This window comes from Bipolaris maydis (assembly GCF_028858645.1).
Source record: "Bipolaris maydis strain C4 unplaced genomic scaffold PSV08scaffold_5, whole genome shotgun sequence".
Taxonomy (NCBI): domain Eukaryota; kingdom Fungi; phylum Ascomycota; class Dothideomycetes; order Pleosporales; family Pleosporaceae; genus Bipolaris; species Bipolaris maydis.
Window position 1 is genome coordinate 1,679,546 of NW_027093861.1, and position 22,455 is coordinate 1,702,000.

At 52.9% G+C, this 22,455-nt stretch overlaps 8 protein-coding genes across 8 annotated transcripts; 2 read left to right on the forward strand and 6 right to left on the reverse strand.

Moving 5' to 3' along the window:
* The first annotated feature begins 550 nt into the window (after positions 1-550).
* Positions 551-1,547, forward strand: PSV08DRAFT_401074 (uncharacterized protein). Its single transcript, XM_014226490.1, has 3 exons — positions 551-791; positions 855-938; positions 996-1,547. Exons 1-3 carry the CDS (start codon positions 756-758, stop codon positions 1,518-1,520), a joined length of 645 nt encoding a protein of 214 aa, XP_014081965.1. The 5' UTR covers positions 551-755; the 3' UTR covers positions 1,521-1,547.
* A 285-nt stretch (positions 1,548-1,832) lies between these two features.
* On the reverse strand, positions 1,833-3,486 carry PSV08DRAFT_37619 (PQ loop repeat-domain-containing protein). The gene is made up of 2 exons (XM_014226489.2): positions 3,076-3,486; positions 1,833-2,968 (listed from the first exon to the last, which is right to left on the reverse strand). The coding sequence occupies exons 1-2, from the start codon at positions 3,158-3,160 to the stop codon at positions 1,938-1,940; spliced, it is 1,116 nt and encodes a 371-aa protein (XP_014081964.1). The 5' UTR covers positions 3,161-3,486; the 3' UTR covers positions 1,833-1,937.
* A 198-nt stretch (positions 3,487-3,684) lies between these two features.
* On the reverse strand, positions 3,685-4,881 carry PSV08DRAFT_37622 (uncharacterized protein). The gene is made up of 2 exons (XM_014226488.2): positions 4,496-4,881; positions 3,685-4,431 (listed from the first exon to the last, which is right to left on the reverse strand). Exons 1-2 carry the CDS (start codon positions 4,760-4,762, stop codon positions 3,757-3,759), a joined length of 942 nt encoding a protein of 313 aa, XP_014081963.1. The 5' UTR covers positions 4,763-4,881; the 3' UTR covers positions 3,685-3,756.
* A 1,468-nt stretch (positions 4,882-6,349) lies between these two features.
* PSV08DRAFT_37625 (uncharacterized protein) lies at positions 6,350-7,006 on the reverse strand (the record flags this gene model as incomplete). The annotated part of the gene is made up of 2 exons (XM_014226487.2): positions 6,350-6,698; positions 6,753-7,006. Coding segments are annotated over 2 exons (357 nt in total), but the record flags the coding sequence as incomplete, so codon positions are not given.
* Positions 7,007-11,704: 4,698 nt separating this feature from the next.
* Positions 11,705-13,242, reverse strand: PSV08DRAFT_177051 (uncharacterized protein; the record flags this gene model as incomplete). The annotated part of the gene is made up of 3 exons (XM_014226486.1): positions 11,705-12,306; positions 12,375-13,013; positions 13,077-13,242. 3 exons carry the CDS (start codon positions 13,240-13,242, stop codon positions 11,705-11,707), a joined length of 1,407 nt encoding a protein of 468 aa, XP_014081961.1.
* Positions 13,243-14,511: 1,269 nt separating this feature from the next.
* On the forward strand, positions 14,512-14,808 carry PSV08DRAFT_388764 (uncharacterized protein; the record flags this gene model as incomplete). Its single annotated transcript, XM_014226485.2, has 1 exon — positions 14,512-14,808. One exon carries the CDS (start codon positions 14,512-14,514, stop codon positions 14,806-14,808), a length of 297 nt encoding a protein of 98 aa, XP_014081960.2.
* Positions 14,809-18,021: 3,213 nt separating this feature from the next.
* PSV08DRAFT_289454 (uncharacterized protein) lies at positions 18,022-19,396 on the reverse strand. Its single transcript, XM_014226484.2, has one exon. It carries the CDS (start codon positions 19,324-19,326, stop codon positions 18,193-18,195), a length of 1,134 nt encoding a protein of 377 aa, XP_014081959.1. The 5' UTR covers positions 19,327-19,396; the 3' UTR covers positions 18,022-18,192.
* A 326-nt stretch (positions 19,397-19,722) lies between these two features.
* Positions 19,723-21,453, reverse strand: PSV08DRAFT_401079 (glycoside hydrolase). The gene is made up of 2 exons (XM_014226483.1): positions 21,193-21,453; positions 19,723-21,139 (listed from the first exon to the last, which is right to left on the reverse strand). Exons 1-2 carry the CDS (start codon positions 21,341-21,343, stop codon positions 19,953-19,955), a joined length of 1,338 nt encoding a protein of 445 aa, XP_014081958.1. The 5' UTR covers positions 21,344-21,453; the 3' UTR covers positions 19,723-19,952.
* Between the last annotated feature and the right edge of the window lie 1,002 nt (positions 21,454-22,455).

Genomic DNA, 22,455 nt, shown 5'->3' on the forward strand with positions numbered 1-22,455 from the left:
AAAAAAAAAGTTCAATTACCGTATATGAACAGCAGAGGAGAATTATTTTACATATCACGTGACGCTCAGATGTGTATGGCAACGCAATCAACCGTGAATTCCCTGGTGATACTGAACAACAGACATCCCCAGACTATCCGCTCAGCCAAGCCCCCATCTTGCATCACGATGGCTCCACAAAAACATCACGGTGTTACTAGATTGTTCCACTGACTCTTCTAGTAACTGTCAATCTCACATGCAGCAACGGCAGACACAAGCGCAACCGGCCATCAAACGGTGGTAAGACTGCGATAACAACGCCCAATTGAGTTAATACCTCGGCATTTCCACCGCTATCCAATCACAACCGTTTCCCCCACATCCGCCTAGCCCCGCGCATGTCAACGCTCATTCGGCCGCCGCAAGCAACCCCGTGTTTGGCAGTACTTGCGATGGGGTGACCGCTAACTGAGGCCATGCGGCTTTCGCATCCGTTGCACACAGTCCGGGGGTGTATATAGAAGGAGCTAGATCCTCAACACCCTCTTGTCTCACTTTCCGCTTGACTGATTTGCACATTATTACCTGCCTTGGCTTCTGGGCTGCCCCGGATCCGCTCTCGTGCCCCGCATTGTATTCCTGCTCATCATCTATATAAAGCCTATTAGCCCCGTCGCGTGTTGTGCGCCCAGTGACGTTTTCCCTTGCTTCCCATACAGGCTCTTTGGAAAAAAGCCAGCGATAAAGAAAAAGCGAATCGCATACATCCCACAATGGCGGTTTTCGACCTAAAGAAGAACCTCATCTTCGTACGTTCCCCCCAGGTCCAGATAGTAAATAATAGCTTCGCGCTGACAAGCAATCGAAAACAGTACGGCGCATACCATCGCGACCCCGCAAACGTCGCTATCCACATGGTCTGCGTCCCCATTCTCCTCGGTACAGGCTTCCTCTTCGTACGTTCCCCCAATCCCCATCAATCAACCCCAGACATCATCTAACCACCACTTCAGGGCACCAACACGCCCAGCCTCCCCATCCGCACACCCTCCCTCCTCACCCGCCTGCACCTCCCCCCAAACCTCGGCACACTAGCCGCCGCCACCTACTCAACCCTCTACCTAATCCTCTCCCCCAACCTCGCGGGCGCCACCATCACGCCCATCGTCCTCTCCCTCGCCTCGGCCTCAAACTACCTCATGTCGCGCTTCTCCAAGACAAAAGTCAACAGCATCGCCGTCGCCGTCCACGTCGTCAGCTGGATCCTGCAGTTTATCGGCCACGGCAAGTACGAGGGCAGGAAACCCGCACTGCTGGATAATCTCGTCCAGGCTCTGTTTTTAGCCCCGCTTTTTGTATGGTATGAGACGCTGTTTAAGCTGGGCTTTTATAAGCAGTTGAAGACGGAGGTCGAGGAGGGGGTTGAAGAGCAGGTGAGGAGGATGAGGGAGGTGGGGAAGGGGAAGGGGAAGGGGAAGAAGAAGCTTTTGGGGGATGAGGGAGAGGAGAGGGTGTATGGGACTGTTGGGGAGGAGTGAGTGGGGATGCGTTGGTAGTGATTGTTTTGGCTTTTTTTTTCTTTCTTTTGAGCGCTATTGAAGATTCTGGTTGGTTGGGGTTTGGGTGTACATAATGGTGTTTTGGCACTTGCTTGGATCAAGTTTGTTGCGGATTTAGCGAAATATCACCATGTCTTGCAGAAATATCAGAATTCAGTATCAATCAACTCCCCCTTTCTTCACCTTGAGTTCTAGCTTGGTGCTCAGAACATGTCAAGTTAGATTCTTTTAAAGTTAAATTGCAAATAAAATTTCTATACTACATTTACCATACGAGAGTTTTTTTTTTTCATTGAACATACGCATTCAAATCTTGTACATGGCCATGAATAAACCCAACACCATTTTTTCTCTTTTCAAATAAAGAAAAGATCCGACCACAAGATTCTCCAAGTTTCAATACTCCTCATCACTACTCTCCTCGTCATCAACCCTATACATGAAATACTGCACAAAAACGCCCGCATCAAGCAACAGCGTCCCAAAGCTTCCCAGCAACCAACTCATGTTCACTGCAATATACTTTGCATACTCTGCACGACCTTCGCTGCCATGGCACACGTGACCTCCACATTTGGGCTTGTACACCAAAATGCTAAGGACATACGTGAGGTTCCCGAGGCAAGCAAAGAGGAAGAAGAGCATGCTGATCCCTTCGGTGGACTTGCGGCGGTAGTTGAGCAGGAGTTGGGGCACGCGGGAGCCGAGATATAGCGCAGCGCAGACATAACCGGAGATTTGGCCCCAGAGGTTGAAGTGCAGGGTTGAGTCGGCTGGGGGATTCGAGTCTTTGGGGACGGTTGAGTTGCGCGCGCTGAGGTACCAACCGAAGACGCCGGCGGCGCAGACAAGGATTACGGTACCTGCGTTGAAGATAATCATTTGCAGGTTGGATTGTTGAGGCGGGGGGCTGGTTGCAATGGCGCTGTTGCTACGACCAGATGTGGGGTCATCGAGGAGCGGAGTGACGGGCGAAAGATGGGTCCCGTCGATGGAAAGATAGCGTTCGCGGAATGAGCTTTGCGAGTGGCCTGATCCGCGTCTTTCATAGTCTGATATCCTGGGCCGCTGGACTTCGATACCATTGCCGTGTTGGTTGTTATAAGGAGATCCGTTTGAGTGCGGTCTACGCTCGCCAAGGAGCGGAGACTGCTCGCTAGTTGTGCTATCAGAATCAGAATCAGACGTGGGCTTCTTGAAGTCGTCGCGTAGCGTGAAGCCCTTGTACCAGAAACACTGGAGGAGCAAAACAATGTCTGCGAGCGTGTAGTACACGGCCAGGATAATCATCGTGGGCAACACCCCTTGCAGCACGGCTCCTATGATGTTGAAGAAGTCGCCGAGAAGCCATATTACAATGAATACGACTGATAGTCCTTCTGCAGAGCTCCTCTTCCAGTTTTCAATGATTTGCGGTGAAAAGACGACTGTGATACGGATTAGCCGAGGTTCAACAAAAGATATGTACAGCGGCGACGTGATGCATGTCTGGTTACACGGGGTTCCTGTGACACAGAAGAACAACAGTACGTACCTATCCAGCATGCAATACTGATTGATCCAAAAATCTGACTAATGGCATCAATGTCAAGGCGCAACCCTTGGGTTGGAGGAAACATGTTTGCTATGACGTAAGCCAGCTGATTCCAAGCTCTTTCCAGTTCTCAACACCCAACGCGCTCTTCTGAGCCAAAATGGCTGAGTTGCGTACCCTCTCTGGTAGCACAGATTCGGTAAGACGTCGCGTAAAGATCCCAGTACGCCTTCTTTTGACTGTGTAGAAGCTTGTGGCGCAATATCGCGCAAGCTTCAGAAAAAGCGACGATAGCGCGTCAAAGTGGCTGCACGCCCCAGTCACGTTAGCATGTAGGTGTTTGAGATGTCCCGGGTAGATGGTGGGGATGTTGGCCTAGCAATGAAATGATGATGAAAGAGAGCACGAGATGAAGTCTAGAGTACAGTTTGGCCCGTCTGGATGACTGGCATTGGGAAAATCTCGGGCGAGTACGTAATCTGGGGTTTGCAGGGATGAGCTTCTGCAGGAACCGGAAGAGCCGCACACCTAAGCGAGACATGTTCACGCGGGCGAACAACGGCATTATTGGCATAACGATTCATTACATGGTCTTCATATCGATTACATACTTCGTCGACGTATTACATTTATTTATTTTTGAGTACGCATACACGGCTTCCAAAGACACTTGGGCGTTATTTAATTGTCGCCCTCCCAGAATACAGCTGCACCCTCCAGATCATCAACGTTCAACAAATCAACGCCCTCATCCCAAAGAATCCTCCAGACAGCATTTCTCGTACCAACAGGGTAATAAGGCTGGTTCCAGTACCTGGCCTTGATGCCCTTTCCATGGGCCACATCAAGCTGGCTCCTCAAAGTCTCCAGCTGCGTCTCGTTCATTTCGCGCCTGCGCACATCGCCAAAGGACGATGCAAAGTTGGTGGACGCAATTGGTGATTCATTCTCAGTCAAGTCCTTATACTCTGCGTCCTGGAGGTTTGCAAGTGGTGCATCGAAGAACACGTCGCGAGGGGATGCTGCAAGAACATCGGAAAGCTGGGTGTTTCCTGTTCCAATGACTGTGACGGGATTCCTGCGAAGTGTCTTGCCGTCGTAGGTGGTGAGCCAGTCTCCGCTTCGCAGAGGTTCCAAAGCCTTGAGGACGGCTGGCCAAGTCACGTCGGCAGAAGTCTTAAAGTCGATGAAGAAGTACAGTGTCTGGCCACTAGACGTGTCAAACACACCATTCTGCTCGCCTGGCTGGACAAAAGGCGTGCGTGGATTCTGGCGATGCAGAGTGTCAAGAATTGGGTTGATATAGAGAGACTCAAGAGTGCGCATGTCGCTCAAAGCAGCAGGCTCATGACCAACCTTTGAGCTGTTAGTCCGGGTGTTCAACGGAGACAGAGATTGCTCGGAATAGCACAAAACTTACATATAGTGTACCGTTGATAAGCCAGACATCCGCCTCGGTCGAGATGGCGCCGACACTCAATCCGGAATAGAACGGCACATCGCGCCAGTAGTCGTTGTGGCTATGGAAGGGCTTGGGCAGAATGTTTCTTGTGAAATCGGTAGGGTACTTGTACTTCTCACTCTTGTCGGTATTTTCCAAGATATTCTTGAGTGGAGTCTGCGGTCCATAGGGTGCCGCGCTGCAAAGGGCCGCCAAACTGGCGGTAAGAGCAAACGAGGAACGCATGACAGTAGCGACACAAGAACAACGAGAGGCGACGCGTGTACGATGAAACAGTCAGGGAGGAGCTCTCAGGATGAAAGAAAGAGGCTGCGAGAATGATTGAAGGGTACCTCGCAGTGGTTGATGAATGCTCGGGATTGACGCATATCGACGATGTCACTAGTGGGGAACGCGTGCATATCCGACCAATCCCATTGCTGCTGCTTGGCGCGTGGACAAGTGACGCGCTTCTGAAGGTTGCAGTTCGGTGGAGAGCGGGTGAAGGTACTTTTGTGCCTTACTCAATCCAGTATTGCGGATTCAATGCCGGTAGTGCTGAATTTTTTTTATTTGAAAGCAGTTTAACATGTCTGTGAGGAGGACTCCATGATGCGGGAGACGCAATGTTTTGGTCGTGGGCGGATCAACCCGGACAATCCTGCATGACCGAGGGATTGGACATGTGCGGGGAAGATCGCATGCAGCAACAGCAGACATGGGGGGGTTGTAATGCTTTGGGTATCCGTTGGGCAAAACTGCGTTGACAATACTGCGGTGCGGTGTTGAGGAAAGTCGGGTCGAATATACACCGAGCCAGAGCCGATAGCCGGGGAAGAACAGGTTCTCATCCAGGACCACGCAGACGGGAGCAAAAAACGTTGGATTCGGATGTGTCGGGGCCGGCGACAATTTCGGCCTGACGAGTTGTCAAGAGTGAAGCGTAATAGCCTTGTCTACATACCTGGTACGCTACTACAAGAAAAGGCGTTGCTTAAAACGCTCTCATGTCCGGTGTGCGCAGGCCTACAAGCATACATACTGCCGCGGCGCAACCCAAGCCAATAGTGTTTAGCTAGCAAAGGCTAAACACGGTGTAATAGAGGGATACGTGTTGTGTCTGCATACCGGATCCCCTCAAGGGGTACCTGGATACACCCCCCCCTCCATTACGCCTCCAAAAGCACGCCATCTCCACCGTTTCCACGTGTTTGCCATGCAAAACCCCAACCCAGCCCAGGACGGCACGTCGCTGAACCTACCTGTACCTATTGCCCAAGTGCCAGCCATACCCCGGGCGGCGACGGCGGTTTAACGGTGTTTCTGACCGGATTATCAGGTTTTTGAGATTCTACTGCAAGATACTAGTGCATTTGGAAACAGGGTCTGGCTAGTGGACCCTGGCTGGAGCGATTGGCGCTCAGCGTATCCGCTTGGGCATTTTGCTTGCCGCAGCTGCAAGCCCAACTTGCCCGTGTTGCCGTGGTCATGCGGAAATCAAGACCCTGCAGGCGATTTTCAACAACATGGCAATTTTTACATGGTTAATTGATGCAACCATAGGGGGCGGCGCCTGCATGGCGTGGCTTGGGACCGGTGGCCGAAAAAAGTCACATGGCATTTGCTATGGACATGTTGGCTCGACACACGCACAGCGCATACTGCTGTGCCGACAACGCGTACACGGCTCTACATGGTAAGCCTGCATGCAAATTCACACTGGGCCCTGAGGATTTTTGTTTGCCACGTCGTATATTGCGTGCACGTGTGGGCTGAAATGTGATTGGCAAGACATGGGAAGATGATTGGGCACGGGTCAAATGCGGAGAAAGATGGCAGACAAAGTAGTCTCTCACAAAGGAGACGCTGAATTGGTTCATTTAGACAAGGTATACGCTAAGTCGATCCAACACCGAACCGTGATGCCACTGGCAAAAGCCGAGTGTAAAGCAAAAAAAAACGCCAACCGCCCTCATGAATTGGATAGAAGATGTGAGCCTGGTCCATGCATAGCTGTAGAAAAATTGCGTCTCGGACGCCGACGTGAAAAATATCGTAAAATGATGAGTCTGAGACAGATTACGAGCTGGTGGAGCTGACGGATTCGTTGGAGCCTCCGCTTCGTCGGCGGGCAGAATCAGTTGCGGTGGTGAGTTGGCGCTTGGTGTGCTCGTGCATAATTCTGGTTGCGTGTTAGTGGGAGTTGAGGGGCCACGTGAGGGGTGAAGAGACGTACCTTTGGTATTCGCTCATGGCACGCTCGGGGTCGTTGAGGTCGAAGTTGTTGGCAAAGTTGTGTTGAGCGCTCATGGGCTCAGAGAAGCCCTCGGAGACGTAGACGGACTGACGGGTCTCGGTGATGGCGGACATTGTTGAGATGGGTGGAGATGGTTGTTTGGTGGTGGTGAAGTGTCCGAGGGCGGTAGACAGAGGGCAGATGTATGGTGAGAGTAGCAGGAGTGGTGGTTGAAGATGCGTAGATGGGCGGTGGTGACGAGGGAGTAGCAAGCAAGCGGGGTGCAAACTATATAGCAGCTGCTCGTATCTCGCAAACGCACGCACGCACGCACAGGGAGCAAAGTAGGGCGGACGGGACGAGAGAGTCCATCATGGCCACGCATGGCAATAGATCTGCCCATGACTATCGGCTCAGCACAGAGATCCACCCTCAGCATTGCGCCAGGCCGGGGTGGTGGAGGGGAACAGATCTACAGGGTCCTGCTGGCTGCGCGCTAGCCGGCTAAGAGAGCCAATCAGCGGCCACCGATTTCCACATCCCTGCTTGCCGCGGGCTGGCGGTGTCGGGATCAGGCCGTTGGCGATGATGTCGCCAATGACGGGCTCGTCGAGAGGCGGCGCTGAGAGACGGTGTCTAGGGGTCTGGCTTGCATTAGAGGCGACGACAGGGACTCGAGCCTGCCAAAGCCTGGCCATTCCCAGCCCGCCAGCGCCCTACCGCGTCTACTGACTGGCGTCGACAGCCGACTGTTGTTTTGCTTTGCTGCTCCGGACACTGGCCCGCCGAGCAGCAGGCCGCGCCCTCGCTTCTGCTAAGTGCTTGCGCAGTAACTAGCTTTGTTTCTTGTTGCCTGGCCAGCCCCTACTAGGGCCGACAGCGTAAAAAGCACAATGGCAAAGACGGTGTGTGCCCTCTCTCTCTGCTTGCTAGACAGAGAAGGTGTGTGGCCAATGACGCAGCGTCTGGGGCGGCAAATCTGTCCTGTGGCCCGCCGTCCCTCTCTGCTCCACGAGAGGCCCTCCATCGACGTCAGACCCGCCATCTGTTCTGCAGCCTCGAAACCAAATCCCGCGCAAAGACCCAGCAAAGCGGAAAAGGCACCCACCTCTGACAGTCGCAGTCCCTCGTAGGATGTGCCCACCCACGTCATTTTTCCTCGAGCACCCACAACAGATTGGCTGCCATGCCTGCACGGCTATGTATAAGCGGGTCTAGCGCCACCACGAACATGCAGGGTCTCGGGCGGCCGCACAGCCGTTGCGTTCGTTGACACCCTCCTCCCCACTGTTGCCGCACTCGCTGCATGTTCGTGGGCGGCATATCGTCACTTCTGACGTTTGTCCCGTTGTTTGTTTGCTCCTCTTCAGCTTCGAGTCTGTCGTTCCCCCATGCAGAGACTCTACAGTGCGGATTCATGCACCAGTCCGGACGCCGTTTGCCAACGACACAGGCACCACCATGATGAAGTAACGGAACCACAACGACGACGCTGACCACCATGCCCCGAGCCCTGTGCATGGTGTAGCCTATCTCCGTGCTACACGCTCTTCTCTAACCATCATCAAGACGATCCCTGCGTCTGACCCATGATGGCCGACTCGGTAACCGTCACTGCTTGCATGCCCTCGATGCAACCACAACCTCTACCTAACTCGCACCTAAATACCCAGGCCTGCCGACGACAAGCTCAGTCAAGCCTCAGTGAACGTGGCAGAAGAGTTGTGGCGCATGCTCTACTGCTCCGGAGCAGGCTCGTATGTACACAGACATGCCAAAAGCCAACAAACACCGATCCCTTGGCCAAATCCTCGATGCCGCTACCCAACGTCTAGACCGCATCCACGCACACGCATCGTCAATTCCACATTTCCCATTACCGTCTCTCTTTCCCATCTTCTGTTTCATCGCAAAGTCCCACCGAGTCTCGCCTCCATTTCCGGTGCAACTCGGGGCTAGCACCACACTTTACCGCTCGTGCCACAGGCACGTCATACCAAACCACCTTCAGCAGTGACGACCCATCTGGCCCCAACACCCTCTCCCCTTCCCGCTCGGGAAAGCGCGCTCACCCCGTCAACCAACCTGCCGTCCCGCGCGCTACTGCTCGGTTGATATGCTGCAAGGGGTGCGCATGTTTGTGATATTTGTGGACTATGATGCTGCTCGTGGCCTGACCGCCATCACCCATAAGAGCTAGACGTCTCTTCAAGCCCGGCTTGCGTCAGTCCGGCATCCACACCAAGTCCGTCGGCATCACCATCGGCACAGCTTGACGTTTTTGTTGTATCCACTCGACTTTTGCTCCCGTTGCTCCCCAACCCACGCAATGCCCTTTTGTCCCCGCAGCTGCACCAGCTGTGCTATTGCGCCATTTTGAATCCACTGTGATTGCCGCCGGCAAGCCGAGACTTTGTTGATCAAAAACTCTGACCACCATTTTCTCGGGCGTGATGTCATACTGCTTACCACCGTCTGTATAGCTAAACTGTGCAAAGGGAAATCTCGCCTGCAAACATACGGCTATTGAAAACGATCGACAGCAACCATGCCCACATCTGACACCCATTACACTCACCTGCAGCTCGTCATCAAGCGAGTTATCCGCCCCGCAACAGCCTCCACAATCCCCTCTGCCTCTCCCTTCTGTATGACATCGTTTTCCTCGCTTCTGCTTCGACGACGGGCGTGCCCGTCCCCCCCAATGACATAATCCCACATGTGCTGGGAACGGGAGTCGTGGTCACCCTGCTTGCATGCACATGGCGCTGCTGCACTACGGGACGGCGTTTTGCTAAGGATGATGCAAGCCACCCCTTTTTTTGTCTGTTTGTTGGTAATGCACCTCGCATGTGATTGCGTATTTGTACAGACCTAGTATGACGCATTTTGACCCAGGCAGTCGGTGCACCTTTGAATGTGCCCTCTTGCGGTTGTTCAAGTGTTTGCTTCCACTTATGCTGCTTGAAGTTCTACGTCTCCATCTAAGAGTGAGAGCTGTGGCCCTTGGATCTATTGATGGCTTGCTGTTGATTGGATGACATGGTAAGAAAAAGATGAGAAGGGGAACATGCTACAAGTGTGCATAGAGTAGTGGCAGAGATATTTTTCTAATGGTTACAAGTGCCACTGATACATGTCTGACGGAGATGGCTCCTCCTGTAACGCATGCAAAGATGTGTAATGCAACATACTACCGAAACCAACAAAAGTAAAACATTTAAAGCCCAAACTCATAATTACATTTACACCTCTCTTTTACAAGAAGCACAAGAAGAAAATTTCCCCCAAGTCTTATCCCACCCCCATCAAACACTTAGTACTAACCAGAACTCCCTCCCCCATCTCATTCACCCTACAACCCCAAAACAACATTACATCAACCTCACTACTACACACACACACACTCATACCATTCCTCAAACACTTCTCTCTCTCCAACACTCTACCCGCCACACCTGCCAAGTCCACCCCCACCACCCTCTTCATCAAGCAAAATCAAACAACCAAACAATCAACTCCCAATCTGCGCACTCAAGCCCATTACCACACAAACTACTCAATCAACTCAAAACGCACAACAGCGGGGTAAACCAACCACCAACCCGTAAAAACATTTCAACATCAGATAGATTAAAATTCATCACGAGGTAATACTTGACGCTAGCGCGAGCCAAGCCACACACGCCGAGCAAGAAAATCCGTCTGTGAAACAAGTTGAGTAAGAATGAGCAAGATGCAAAAAAGACCAAGTGGGCGCGAGAGATTGCATCAAGAGACTATACGGACGTAAGTGTCGAGTTGCGTAAACCCGAAACAAAGACATGTGAAGCACTAGTCTACACTTCAGTACTCGAGTGGAGAAACCTGGTAGTAGTAGATTGGTTTGATTACACAGGGCCTTGGATGCCCAAGGCATAAACAATGCCGTTCGTTCTTTACACTCCTTGACTAAAACACCAGGGTTTTTTGCTTCCCGTAGTTTAACCCTCTTGCCTTAGCGGCCAGTCTCGCGTTTCGACCCCAGGGGGGGACGCGGGGAAGGACCTGTCACACCGTCACACCGTCACACACATCACAGCCCCTAGCTTAGTTCTCCAGCCTTTGTTTCGTTTCACTTACCCTTCCCCCCTCGCCCTCTCTCCTCCTTCGCTTACCACCCCCAACCCTAACCCACATCTGCCCATCCCCCCCCCCCCAACCTCCATATTACCCACCGTCTACGTCTACATACCACTCATGCGAAAAGAAAGTAAATGCAGTATAATTCTATAATTTCTATTAAACAAAAGAATATATATATATATAAGCTATGTACTTTAAAAAGGCGCAGTAGTACTGGTTATGCTACCCAGGGTTTGTTTACATGAGCATATTGTATATATGTAAAAGATGGGGGAAAAAAGATTTCTTGTCATTTGGTCGTATCGAAGAAAAAGAAAAAGAAAAGAAAAAGGACAAAAACATAAGGTATCAAACAAGCAACGTCCCCCCTACACACACACCGACGCGAAAATTCTCCCAGAGAATTTCGAATCGATAGAAACCAAAATAAAACAAAACAAGATGTTGTAATTGTTTGTGAGGGGTGATTTGTTTGTCAAGGTCGTGAAGAAGGTGTAAAAAAATCAAAAAAGCAAACGCAAGACAAAAAACGAGTTTGTTGATTTGGGGCCTCGCAAGCAAGGAAGACCATACGGATGAAATTTTTTTTCAGCAGATGAATTTCCATTTCTAAAAAAGATTTGTTTCTTTCCCTTGTGTTTATTACTCTCTTTCTTTTTTTCCCTTTCCATTCTCAAATGTTTTTCCCTTTGGAAGAAAAATCGCAAATAAACAAGAACGGGGTGGGGAATACATTTCGTCAGAGATTTATGGGTGGGAGGAAGAGAACAAATGGAAGGAAAGAGAGAACAAAAGAAAAAGATCCAAGAAGGAAGTTCAAAATCTTCTTAGTGCTTGCCAATGTTGCGACGGTGAGCGTGCGCATGGCGGCGGCGGAGAGGGTCGGTGACGTAGACCTCGACCTCCTTGATGGCGACAACGTAGACAACACCGTCCTTGGTGTAGGTAGTGGTGCTGACGATGCCGTCGTCGTCCTCATTGACGGCCTCCTTGGGAGGCTGGGCGGCGGGGGTGATCTCAGGGTAGCTGTTGTACTCAGCGGCAGGGGTAGGCTTCTCAACGACGTTGTCGACGGAGATGTCGCCAGCGCCCATTGAGCTAGCAGGGGCGTACGACTGGCTGGGCAGAGGAACGGAGGTGGGCGTGTCGTTGTCACCAGAGGAAGGAGGGTTAGACGAAGCGTACGCGGGTCCGTACTGGATGGGGTTGTTGCCGCAGAGAGCGCTGGCAGGGCCTTCGCAGTTGTCGTTGTCAAGGAATTTGGGGAGCTTGGCAACCTTGCACTGAGTTTGCTCCTGCTCAGACTGAAGACGACCAGCAAAGACGGGGCAGTCCTCGGTGCGACCAGAGAGGTTGGTGCAAGTGTCGACGGCAGATTGGAGGGTCTCAACGTCCCACCCCATCATGAAATCGGCGTGGTAACCGCAGCCTGGTTTTACGTTAGATGTGCTTCGAGGGGGGGTTTTTTTTTAGAAAAAAATCAATAAAAACACATACCAGTAGCGTCACCGTTTGACCAGACGAATTGACCAGGCACGCCATTAAAGGCGTACGTGTTCCAGATGGTCTCGTAGAAGAGGGTAGGCAGACGAACGGGGAACTCGTCGGGGCATGAGCCACCGTCAAGCTCGCTGGGATAGGCAACGTGGCTCTTGTGGTCAGGAGTATCGAGATCCCTTCCGTTCCAGCATGAGGCAAAGAGCATCTCGGCACGGATACCGTCGGTACACGTCTCGAGGAGCTCCCTGTCGGGGAAGGTGTGGCGGTAGCGCGAGGGCTCGGGAGGCTTGGCGTAGTTGAGGCAGTTCATGCCAATACTCTTTGCAGCAAGAGCACGCTGAGTCCTGTCCTTTGCGGTCCACGCGTAGAGTGGGGGGTCAGGCACGGGGAGAGTGAAGTTGCGCTGATGTGGGTCACCAGCAAGCATCATGAAGCCCTTGGGGAAAGCCTTGATGTTTTCGCCCTCGAGGAGGTAGTATGCGAGCATACCACCAACCTGTGGGACAAGCACAGTCGTGCCGTTCTCATAGACAAAGTGCAGGGACGGGGTCCAGTAGGCCGACTTGTCATCCGCGAACTGGGCAGAGGTGCACTCGGAGTTGCGGAGGTCGTCGTAGGTGGTTGAGGCGCCAAAGTCTGTTCGAGTGGTGTTAGCGAGTCATGTCAGAGTGGGAGTTGGTGTAGGGGGTTTGGACTCACTGTTTGCACCGTGGATGGTATGGGCGTGGGAAGAGGCGACTCCCCTGTCGACGATGGGATCAAGACGAGCAAGAGCAACGCGGCCTTGGGAAGGCATGCGCCAGAAGGCATCGGCAGAGCCGGCGAGCATGGCCGCCGCAGCGGAAAGAGAGGCGACAGACTTCATTGTTTGCTGGCACGAAGTGGCTTGGTAGTCGTGATGGGTTTATCGGCGTGGGTTCCGGGTAGCAAGGTAGATTAGAATATGGTCAACGGCCTGGGGCTTTCTGATCCGGCGCGATTGATGAAAAACAAGTATTGCAGACGCAAGAAATGAGTGTAGCGCTGTCGCGAAGACAGCAATGAGGGAGTGGTAGCGAGTGTTGGGGGGAGGGAGGGCGTCGGATGGGGAGAGAAGCCAAAGGAGTGACGAGCGAAGGAATGGACGCGACTAAGGGCAATAGAAAAAGAGCGAGGGAAATGGAGGCTAAGCAACACAAGCGGTCGTGATGCTGGGGGCCGTGCAGTGAAGACGCTTTTAGGGGAGATGAAGGAATGCTTTGAGTTAGCGAGAATGAAACTCGGACTAGCGGGCTAGCATGGGAGTCCCTGGCAGGACGCAAGCGGGCATGTGGTTGGCCCGTGGCGTCGTGAGCACCGGCGGCTAGCCCTAGGATAGTAAGATGAAACATGGCAGTAAGGGGATCTATGTCATGGATTGCGGCGAGGGGGCGCAGGTTGGCAGCCGGGTTCAACCAAACGGCGTTGAGCATGGCAGCATCATGGGCGGCCGTGGGTGGAGCCGCGAAGGCTTGGTAGTGGGTTGGCAGAGGGGCGAGGGGGGCCATGGTGGTGGTGGAGGGGATGGGGGATGGGGGAGATGGTTCCATGCTGAGGCAGACAGGGCAGCCTTCACCCTCGCTGCCTGGCGCCTCTGGCTTCTGCTTGACTATGCAGCCTGCGGGCTGGCGAACCACGCCGGCCCACCTATTTCATTTGCCAGAGGGCGCTGGCGTCGACGGTTGCGCCTAGCAAGAGTTATGACGGCGCAACCCATGGGCAGGCAGCGTGGCGCAATGTGTACAGACAGCCGGACCGGCAGTGTTTTGGCGGCAGAGGATTGGTCTGCCGCCGTCGGGACCTAACATGGTGGCCCAGCAGGCCGTGCGCGCCGGTGCTAGCTATCGCAATCTCCTCTCCTTTCCACTGCGCGCCCATCACAATCGCCCTGCGGCTGCGGCCAACGGCAGCCATGTCCAGCTCTCCGCCATGACTGCTCGACTTGGCTGTCCTGGGGGGCAAATTGGGCCGTCGCAGGCGCGCTGCCCGTCGCACCTGTGGTCAAGGTGCGGGTGCCGGGCTGGGGGGAACGGCCCATGTGTGTAGCGCCGTGTGTAAGCATGTATAGATTTGTACACGTCCAAGTAGCAGTAACTAATACATAGTAGTTAGTAGCATGCAAGTACTTGGGTACGAGCTGTCGGCCGGCTGCCGTGGTGTCGGTGAGGACGAGGTTCAGTTGGCATGGGAAAGCGGGGCGGGAGATTGCGCCAATCGACCCCAAGAAGACCTTACTGGCGCGGCAATACTGCGGTCAAGCGCTGACTTGCTCGCCCGACCTCTTGAGGCTACCTCTGCGTCGTCGTCGTCGTCGTCGTCGTCGTCGTCTTCGGCGGCGTCGTCATACGTACTTATTGACGACTACTGGGGACACGGCCATGTCGGCACGCTCCAGGGCGTCCTTGCGGGCTAGTGGGCTGCACGGCCTCTGCGTCTCTTTGCGCAGGGCCAGACGCAAATCTTGCTTGTTGTTTACTTGGGTACACGGTCAGAGACGGGAGCGGCAATGTGTGTACCTGTACTTACTTGCTGGCTTGGCTGTGTGCTTGGAGATGGATGCAATAGATAGTCGAGCGATGCATGGCTATAGCATCGCCCCTCGCCATGTCGGTGGCATGCAGCCTATGGGCGGGCCAAGTGCTGTTCCTGCAGTAGCGCAGCCATGCACCTCGGCTGGCTAAACCACGTCGTGCTGCCTGATTTGCCGGTGCTATTCTCGCCGCTTATGCACCCTCGATCCCTCTCACGCCTCTCCTGTCAGCACCCGCCCCGGCCATACGAACCCCCAGCCAACCAAGACTCGACAATCCTACTTACAACGAGATTACAACACGAACGCTTGCCCTGCTACTCTCCATCAGGTACACTTCATCTCTCGGCATCACCACGCCGGCCTCACCTCCACCGCTCTCTCATCACACCAGAGGCAACAGTCATCCCGTGGTCCACGCAGAAGCCCACAACCCGCCTCTTCCTCGCATCTCCCTCCAAAAGCTCGTCAAGACAGCGACATGGCGAGGGGTCCAACTCCCCTTCGCCCCTCACCTGCCACCACCTGCCAAAAACAACCCTCATTTCCATCCAAACCTGCTATTCCTGCCAACCGTCTCACACGGCACTCGTCTGACCAGCCCGTCTCCCCTCCCTCGCCTCCCCTGCCTACTAGATCCTCCTCCAACTCCTTTTTGCCCGTGCCCCATGCCCTTCTACATGCTCACTTACTCCTCCATACACCGCCCCGCACCCTCCTCTCACACAACCTAGTAATGCTCCTACTTGCACATTTGAATCGAACCCAACACCACGTGCCCATCGGGAGCTAGTTTCCTAGACCGTCGCTCTTCGCCTCACCAAACACCCTTTCAACCCCCTCGAATTTCATTCCTGCCCTTGTCTCTCTCCCGCCTTGCTCTCCCCGCCCCCCCACAACCCAATGAAAGCAACATTCTGGAACACTCAACGTTTGCAGTATCCACGGCTAAAGACACTGAAGAAAAATCGGTAGTCTGGAGTCGATCATGCCCCCCTACCCGTCCCACGCTCATGTGCGACACCCTCACACGTGCGCGCATGTGGCACGGGAAGAAGGAGGGGGGCGGAAAGGAGAGGCAAGTATCATCTTCTGCGCATCATCTCCCTGCCCTGGCTTCCTTTTTCATCCCGACGCTCTCTTGTGCACAATAGAAAAGAACAAGTCCCGAGACCCGAGCTAGTCCATCACTGCTAAGCCCGACGCCACGCGGGATGTGTTGGTGATCTACGTAGATAGGGTTTGGTGCCTGGCTTGGCTTTTTGGCGTCCGAGGAGTTTGTGCCAGCTGAATATGTAATCGTGTTTCAGTGAACCATTACACATACGCTTGGATTGATTGACTCACCTGGCTCCTGCTGGTTTATGTCTTGGCATCCATCTCGCACTAACACGGTATCATTACGTTGAGAGAACACGGCCTTGCAATATGCACCTATGCACCATCCTGTCTCCCCCAACGATAAGTATACTCCTAAAAAAGAAGCAAAAAAGCGGATCTTGCCCGCCGCTCGTCCGGCTGCGATAGCAATAGCGTCAATCGATAAAAAAAAACCCGCACGCACACACACAAACACACATATGTCTCGATTGCATTAACACCCTTTAGCCCGGGGGGTGGGATCCATGCCTGTCCTTACTTAGTATTATTGATTCTTTTTTTGGAACCCGGCCTACAAGGCGGCTTATGCGCGCGTTACCCTTCCCGCCCCCCCTAACATAGCAACATCAAACAGAAAAAAAATCCTATGAACCAAAATTAAGACCAACCAACAATCTGATACACATGTTTTAACCTCTTCCCCCCCCAAAAAAAATACCAGGTAAGTATACCGGTTAGAGAGGTGTCACCCCCCCTTCTTCCTGACGGCATACCTTCCCATGTTTCTCTCTCTCTCTCTCTCTCTCATTCGAAAACCCCACGGCGGCCCTTGCGAAGCCCCTAGACCTCGCTCTCAACACTAGAGGTACGTACGTGGCTCACCACTACCACAAGCCATGTGTGTGATCGCATATTGCCCTGAACGCACTCTTTTGCGCCGCAACCCGCCGCAATTCGCTACACATGGTCCTTCTCTGCATGCGCAGCTTGAATCTTTTTTTTTAAAAAAAAAACTCGCGTGACTTGTCTTTGTGTGTGTGAGAGTGAGTTTGCTTTCACGTTTTTTTTTCGCTCGAAACTTTTGCTGCAAAGCTGTTGTGTATGTGTCGTTGCGGGACGGGCGGGAGGAGCGTGTGTTACGAGGGGTAGTTGTTGATGTTGTTGTTTTAGGTAGTAAGAGAGTTTGCATGACACGTCATGTGGGTGATTGATGTTCTAGACTTTTTTTTTGTGTGTGTGCATTCTGGTAAGCTGGGGTTAGAGAGCACGACGGAAGAGAAGAAGAAGAAGAAGAAGATGCTGGTGACGTAGTGCGTGTAGTAAAAATCTAGTTCCATGTTACTAGGTGGATGCTGGGGACTGGGTTGTAGGTTATCTCACCAAATAGCAATGTAGCAGTTATAGTAATACATTTATGATATAGCAATGGATGGGTTTAATACACTAAGATCATCTATCCTTTGCTCTTACTACAATCTACACCAGCATACCCCATACATATTCCTTTTTCTTCGACCACCCTTCTTTCGCCACCCCTACCTGGATCCCCCCTCCCTTTCCCATTTCTCGAACCCCTCCCACACACACCCTCACCATCTTACTCCCCCCTACGCTTCCATATTTCCACCCTTCCCTTCTCTTAAAAGTTGAAGGCGAAAAGCGGATGTTATACTCTTTCTCTCCTCTCCTCTCTAAACCCCAACTAAGATTGTGAAAATCATAAGGCTTTCTTCGAGTGGGGATATAGCGGGTGCACGAGGAATGACAAGGAGGAATGATTGCGATTTCGCCCACGCTTTTCGCTAGATTTGATGCGTTTTCTTCTTCATTTATGTCCCTGGAAGACGGTGCTGAGGGGAATGACTGCATACTTCTTGTACATCTGTCTAGCCTTGTGCTGACCTGGAGTTTGTTAGTGCAAAGGTAAGTGATGTATGGCAAGAAGATGCTTCAAGGTATTGGAAACATCCTTGACATGCCCGTCATGTCCAGTATTTATGGTATACAATATTCTTTAATAAAAAAACTATGCAGACCTATACTCTGACAACAATTCCCTGATTGACTCGTAAACACCCACGCTATGCTACGTCATAAAATAATACAGTCATCTCAACCCGTCCCACAAAACTTCACAAGTTCTTTGCGCCTGTCCGTCCACCAGGTCTAGTACTTCTTCGCCTCCATACCCTCTGGCGGCTCGGGTACCACTTTCCTGTTACCGACATTGCTCCAATCGGTACTCAGCACTGTGCCACCGCTCTCCGAGTAACTCTTCATCATAGCACGCTGTTGCTCGGGCGTAGCTCCGCTGTACAGCTGCTTGAAAAAGTGCGATGTCTCGTCCCCTTCAATTTCGTCCTTGTCATCGAGATCATTGACCACCACCTTGTCCCAGTTCTTTGCGCCTGATTTAGACGATGTAGGATATGCGGGGGCGGTTTCCTTTACAGGGGCGCCAGAAGAAGATGCTTGTGACGTTACAGTGGCCGCTTCGCCCTGTGCACGCTCGAGGCTATGCCATTTCACACCTGGTGCTGCCTTTCGGAGCGTCACCTCAATCTTGGTGGGCGTTATTCGGTATTTGGATTGCGAGGGATCGATGGATGCAAAGAGAGGATCGGCGTTGTAGCTGTATTCGGACGACGAATCGGCAATGGGGAAAGAGACGGAGACAGCGTCTTGTTCAATCTCTACAACGGCTTTGTCTTTAGGCACGCCCTTGGCCATGATGTTCAGAGTGACGCTATCGTGGGACTGGTACCAGTCCGTCTTGATCTTTTCTTTGGGCGTCGGCGCGGGAGGCTTCGGCGCCTGGGTTGTTGCCGAGTCTGCGGTTTTGGCCGGGGCGGTGGCTGTGGTTGCACTGGGTATTTCCACCTCCGGGTCCTCCTTAATAGTGACTGTCCTCTGCTCATCATTCTCCGGCACATCTTTCAACTTGGATGCGACCTTGGCTTCCCAAATTGGCAACATTTTGTCCTTTTCGTCAAGGCCTTTTACTATGCGCAGGAGAAAGTCAGCATCCGCATATTTGCCAAGGTGGTAGAGTGCAACGGCGCGTCGAAACTGGGCGTCTTTGATGAGCTCGCGTGAGCCGCGCTTTTTGGCAAGGACAACTGCGACGTCGGCATCGTGAAGGGCTTCGGGGAACTTGGAGGTACGCTGATAGGCTGTCGAGCGGCCGATGTAGTATTTGACGGCCGTCGGATTGACACCAAGAGCCTTGGTGTAATGCTCAATGGCTTCGTCGGGTTTGCTTGCGCTGAGAGCAGCGTCACCTTTGCGGGCGTCGTCCATTGGGGCAGAATTGCAAGCAGTAGAGAAGAAGAAGAAGATCAGTCAGAATGGTGCGCAAACTCTGTCAAACGTATTTTCTCAGTGTGGTGACAGAGATGCACCAAGATTGGCGGCTAGGTGGTGTAGAAAGCGCCATCGCAAGCGTAGAAGCTTCCATGGGCTGCCTTTCCCGAACAAGGGTCCCAATATCCCAACGCCGCACTAGTACTACATAACCACCCAGCCCTGTCACAAAAGGCGGGGTTTGGTGGCAGGGCAAGACAATACATCATCAGCACCAAATTTGGAAAATAACTTACTCGTATCAACCCAGCTGCATAGACTATGCGCCAAAGTAGAGTAGTCTTTGTATTGCATATGACATCACGACAAACAAATTACATGGAAAGTTTACTCTTCACAATGCATATTCAAGATAAAATCAGGTCATGTGATGTATTACTACACAACGAAAAAAAGGCCAGGCGCCTGCAATGACTGAGAGGTATATGCAATGCCGAGCTAAGGGCCATCAAAGAAACTCCAGATACAAATAGGAAAGCCGCTACACTTGTACAAATCTATGCATGTGCATCCTCGCACCCTCACCCACACCGTGCTGCATACACCCCGACGCGTCATTCCATCTAAAACAGAAGCACAGCACCAAAGATAGTGCTCGCAGCAACCATGCCAATGATGCGGAGGGGTACCTCGAGGCCAGCAGCAGCACCCTGGCTGTTGGCAGAGCCAGTGGCACCAGCTGTAGGAGCGCGTGTGGGCTCGCCAGATCCAGGTTGGGCCTCAGACTCGCTGGGCTCACCGGCGAAGTGGGAGCCGGAGCCAGCAAGACCGGGACCTGAGCCAGCACCTTCGTCCATAAACGCAACAGCCTTCTTGGGGATCGATGGGAGGTTGGTACCCTGGACTTGCCAGTCGTCAGACTCGGCAGGGCATTTGGAAGCACTGCCGTTCTCCTTGAAGCCGCCGTCGTCAGTGGGGTTGGGGGTGGCCTTGAGGGCCTTGGCAAGACGGTCGAAATCTGCGTTGGGCTCGATATTGCCGTCAGAACCAACCTCGACGAGACCGTAGCCGTTGGGCTCGACAGTGTACTCGTAGGCGAGACCACCAGAGTAGACACTAGTCATATTCTTGGAGTACAGAGCAGCAATCTCACCCCACTGGCGGGTGTTGGTGATGCAACCAAACTCAGACAGGAAGATGGGCTTGCTGTAGTTGCCGTATGTCTTGACCTTCTTGTCCCAGCCGGACTGAGTGAAGGAAGAAGGGTCGCACCAAGAGTAGTCGTTGAAAGCGAAGAAGTCGGAGCGCTCGTCGTCGGTACCGCAGTTGAAGTACGTGGCCTGTTGTTCAATGTTCTCAGAGACATCGGCGGCAGAGTATCCAACAGGAATGATACGGTCGTGGCGGTTAGAGATGTACTGCTTCATGTCACGGGTGACAGCCTTGATGTAGGGAGCAGCGTTGGAGTTGTTCTTTGCGTTGATGACCTCGTTTCCAGAGAAGAAGAGCATTAGGTTGTTGTACTCGGCGAAAGCATCAATCGTAGCAAAGACGGACTGGAGGTACACATCGTTGTACGAGGTGTGGAGGGTGTCGGCGTTCTCACGGTTGAGCGAGTACTTGGGGGTGTTGGCATCAAGAGCCAGGTAGATGCCGGCATCGTCAAGCATCTTCATGCCCTCATCGTGATTCTTGGAGTTGTCGATTGTGTAGATACGGACAGTGTTGATGCCGAGCTTCTTGAAGTTCTCGACATCGCGCTTGAGCGACTTGAGGTCAAGCAGAGGGTCCTGTGCGTCGGCGGCACCACCTGTGTACATGTTAGCATCACTGTAAACACCACGATCTGGCGCAATAGCATACCGGGCTGGTAGGCGACACCACGGACGTAGAAGCGCTTGTCACCGGCGAAGAAGGCATTGCCCTTGACGGTGATTGGGGTCAGGTTGCCCTTTGCGGCGAGTGCGGGAGCGACGGCGGCTCCCAGGAGGGAGATGATAAGACAGGCCTTCATAGTGGTGGGTTGAAGCGAAGATGGATTAAAACGAAGAGTAGAACAAAGCAGTTGGAAGTCTTAACGAGTGACTGGTAAGTAGGAAAAGGAATCCTCACACAAAGAACATTGAACGGAGAAGGAGGAGCCGGGATGGCAAAAGTATTTGAAGCAGGAGCACCCCCAATTTCTTGGTAACCCTCGGGTGCTACATGTGGAACTCGCCAACCCCCGTAGTTTGTCTGGCACTGATGCGCGCCAAGTCGTCGAGTGTTGGCGCGCCGGCAGGAATGGCGGATACCAAGCAGCCAAGTCCATAGCCTTGGATTAGCAAAAGGTCGCCCAGCCTTGGTCAGGGGCAACGGCGCTGTTAAGTGGCAGGGCCAGGTCCATGACGAGACTCTAATAACAAGTGAATTGCGCGTCCGCTGCCGTTCCACTCGACAACACAGCCTCGTTGAGTAAATTCAAGATTTGCCCGTCTGCAAATCCATCGTGTTGGCCGTGATGGCCCCCCTCACTTGGAGCCGCACGCGGCTTGGGGGACGATGACCATCGACGGCCACTACAGCGCATCGGGAAATTGGATGAAAAGGAATGCTTGACCATGTTATGAAGAATTGGCGACAGCACAACTACCGCGGCATGGCTTCACTGCTCTTTCGTATTGCACTGCCCATGGCACTACCGCTCCGTTGTTGTTGCTGTTGTTGGTGCTCCTGCTTGCGGCCCGGGGGGAGATCTGAACATCAGTCTAGGCGACAAAAAGAAACGCTGCGCATGTGCATGCAGCATGCGTCAACAGCTCAGCCCATTGAGTGACGGAATGGATACGTACGTTTCCTTGTACATACATATGCATGGAGATCCGCGAGGTTGGTGGTGGAGGAATGGCTGGGTTGACAGTTGTTGCGCGTCTGGGGCTTGGGTTGGGACTGGTTGGCTCCCGTACCACGGCGTTAGAGATGTTCCGCCCACCTGCCCACGCAATTATTGACTGCACAGCACCGCCGACCCCACGTGACATACCATACTACAACACCAAATCCACCCGTTATCAGGCATGCATTTGTGTAACCAGCACCCCCATACTTCTCTGACCCTTCAGCCATGTCAAGCCTTGCCCAGCGTTC

Coding starts and splice junctions, on each gene's coding strand:
- PSV08DRAFT_401074 (XM_014226490.1), top strand. CDS start 756: ATGGCGGTTTTCGACCTAAAGAAGAACCTCATCTTC. Junction 792..854: donor TAAAGAAGAACCTCATCTTC/GTACGTTCCCCC, acceptor AATCGAAAACAG/TACGGCGCATACCATCGCGA. Junction 939..995: donor TCGGTACAGGCTTCCTCTTC/GTACGTTCCCCC, acceptor CCACCACTTCAG/GGCACCAACACGCCCAGCCT.
- PSV08DRAFT_37619 (XM_014226489.2), bottom strand. CDS start 3,160: ATGTTTCCTCCAACCCAAGGGTTGCGCCTTGACATTGATGCCATTAGT. Junction 2,969..3,075: donor CAGTATTGCATGCTGGATAG/GTACGTACTGTT, acceptor TCCGTATCACAG/TCGTCTTTTCACCGCAAATC.
- PSV08DRAFT_37622 (XM_014226488.2), bottom strand. CDS start 4,762: ATGCGTTCCTCGTTTGCTCTTACCGCCAGTTTGGCGGCCCTTTGCAGC. Junction 4,432..4,495: donor TTATCAACGGTACACTATAT/GTAAGTTTTGTG, acceptor AACAGCTCAAAG/GTTGGTCATGAGCCTGCTGC.
- PSV08DRAFT_289454 (XM_014226484.2), bottom strand. CDS start 19,326: ATGGACGACGCCCGCAAAGGTGACGCTGCTCTCAGCGCAAGCAAACCC.
- PSV08DRAFT_401079 (XM_014226483.1), bottom strand. CDS start 21,343: ATGAAGGCCTGTCTTATCATCTCCCTCCTGGGAGCCGCCGTCGCTCCC. Junction 21,140..21,192: donor TGGTGTCGCCTACCAGCCCG/GTATGCTATTGC, acceptor ACATGTACACAG/GTGGTGCCGCCGACGCACAG.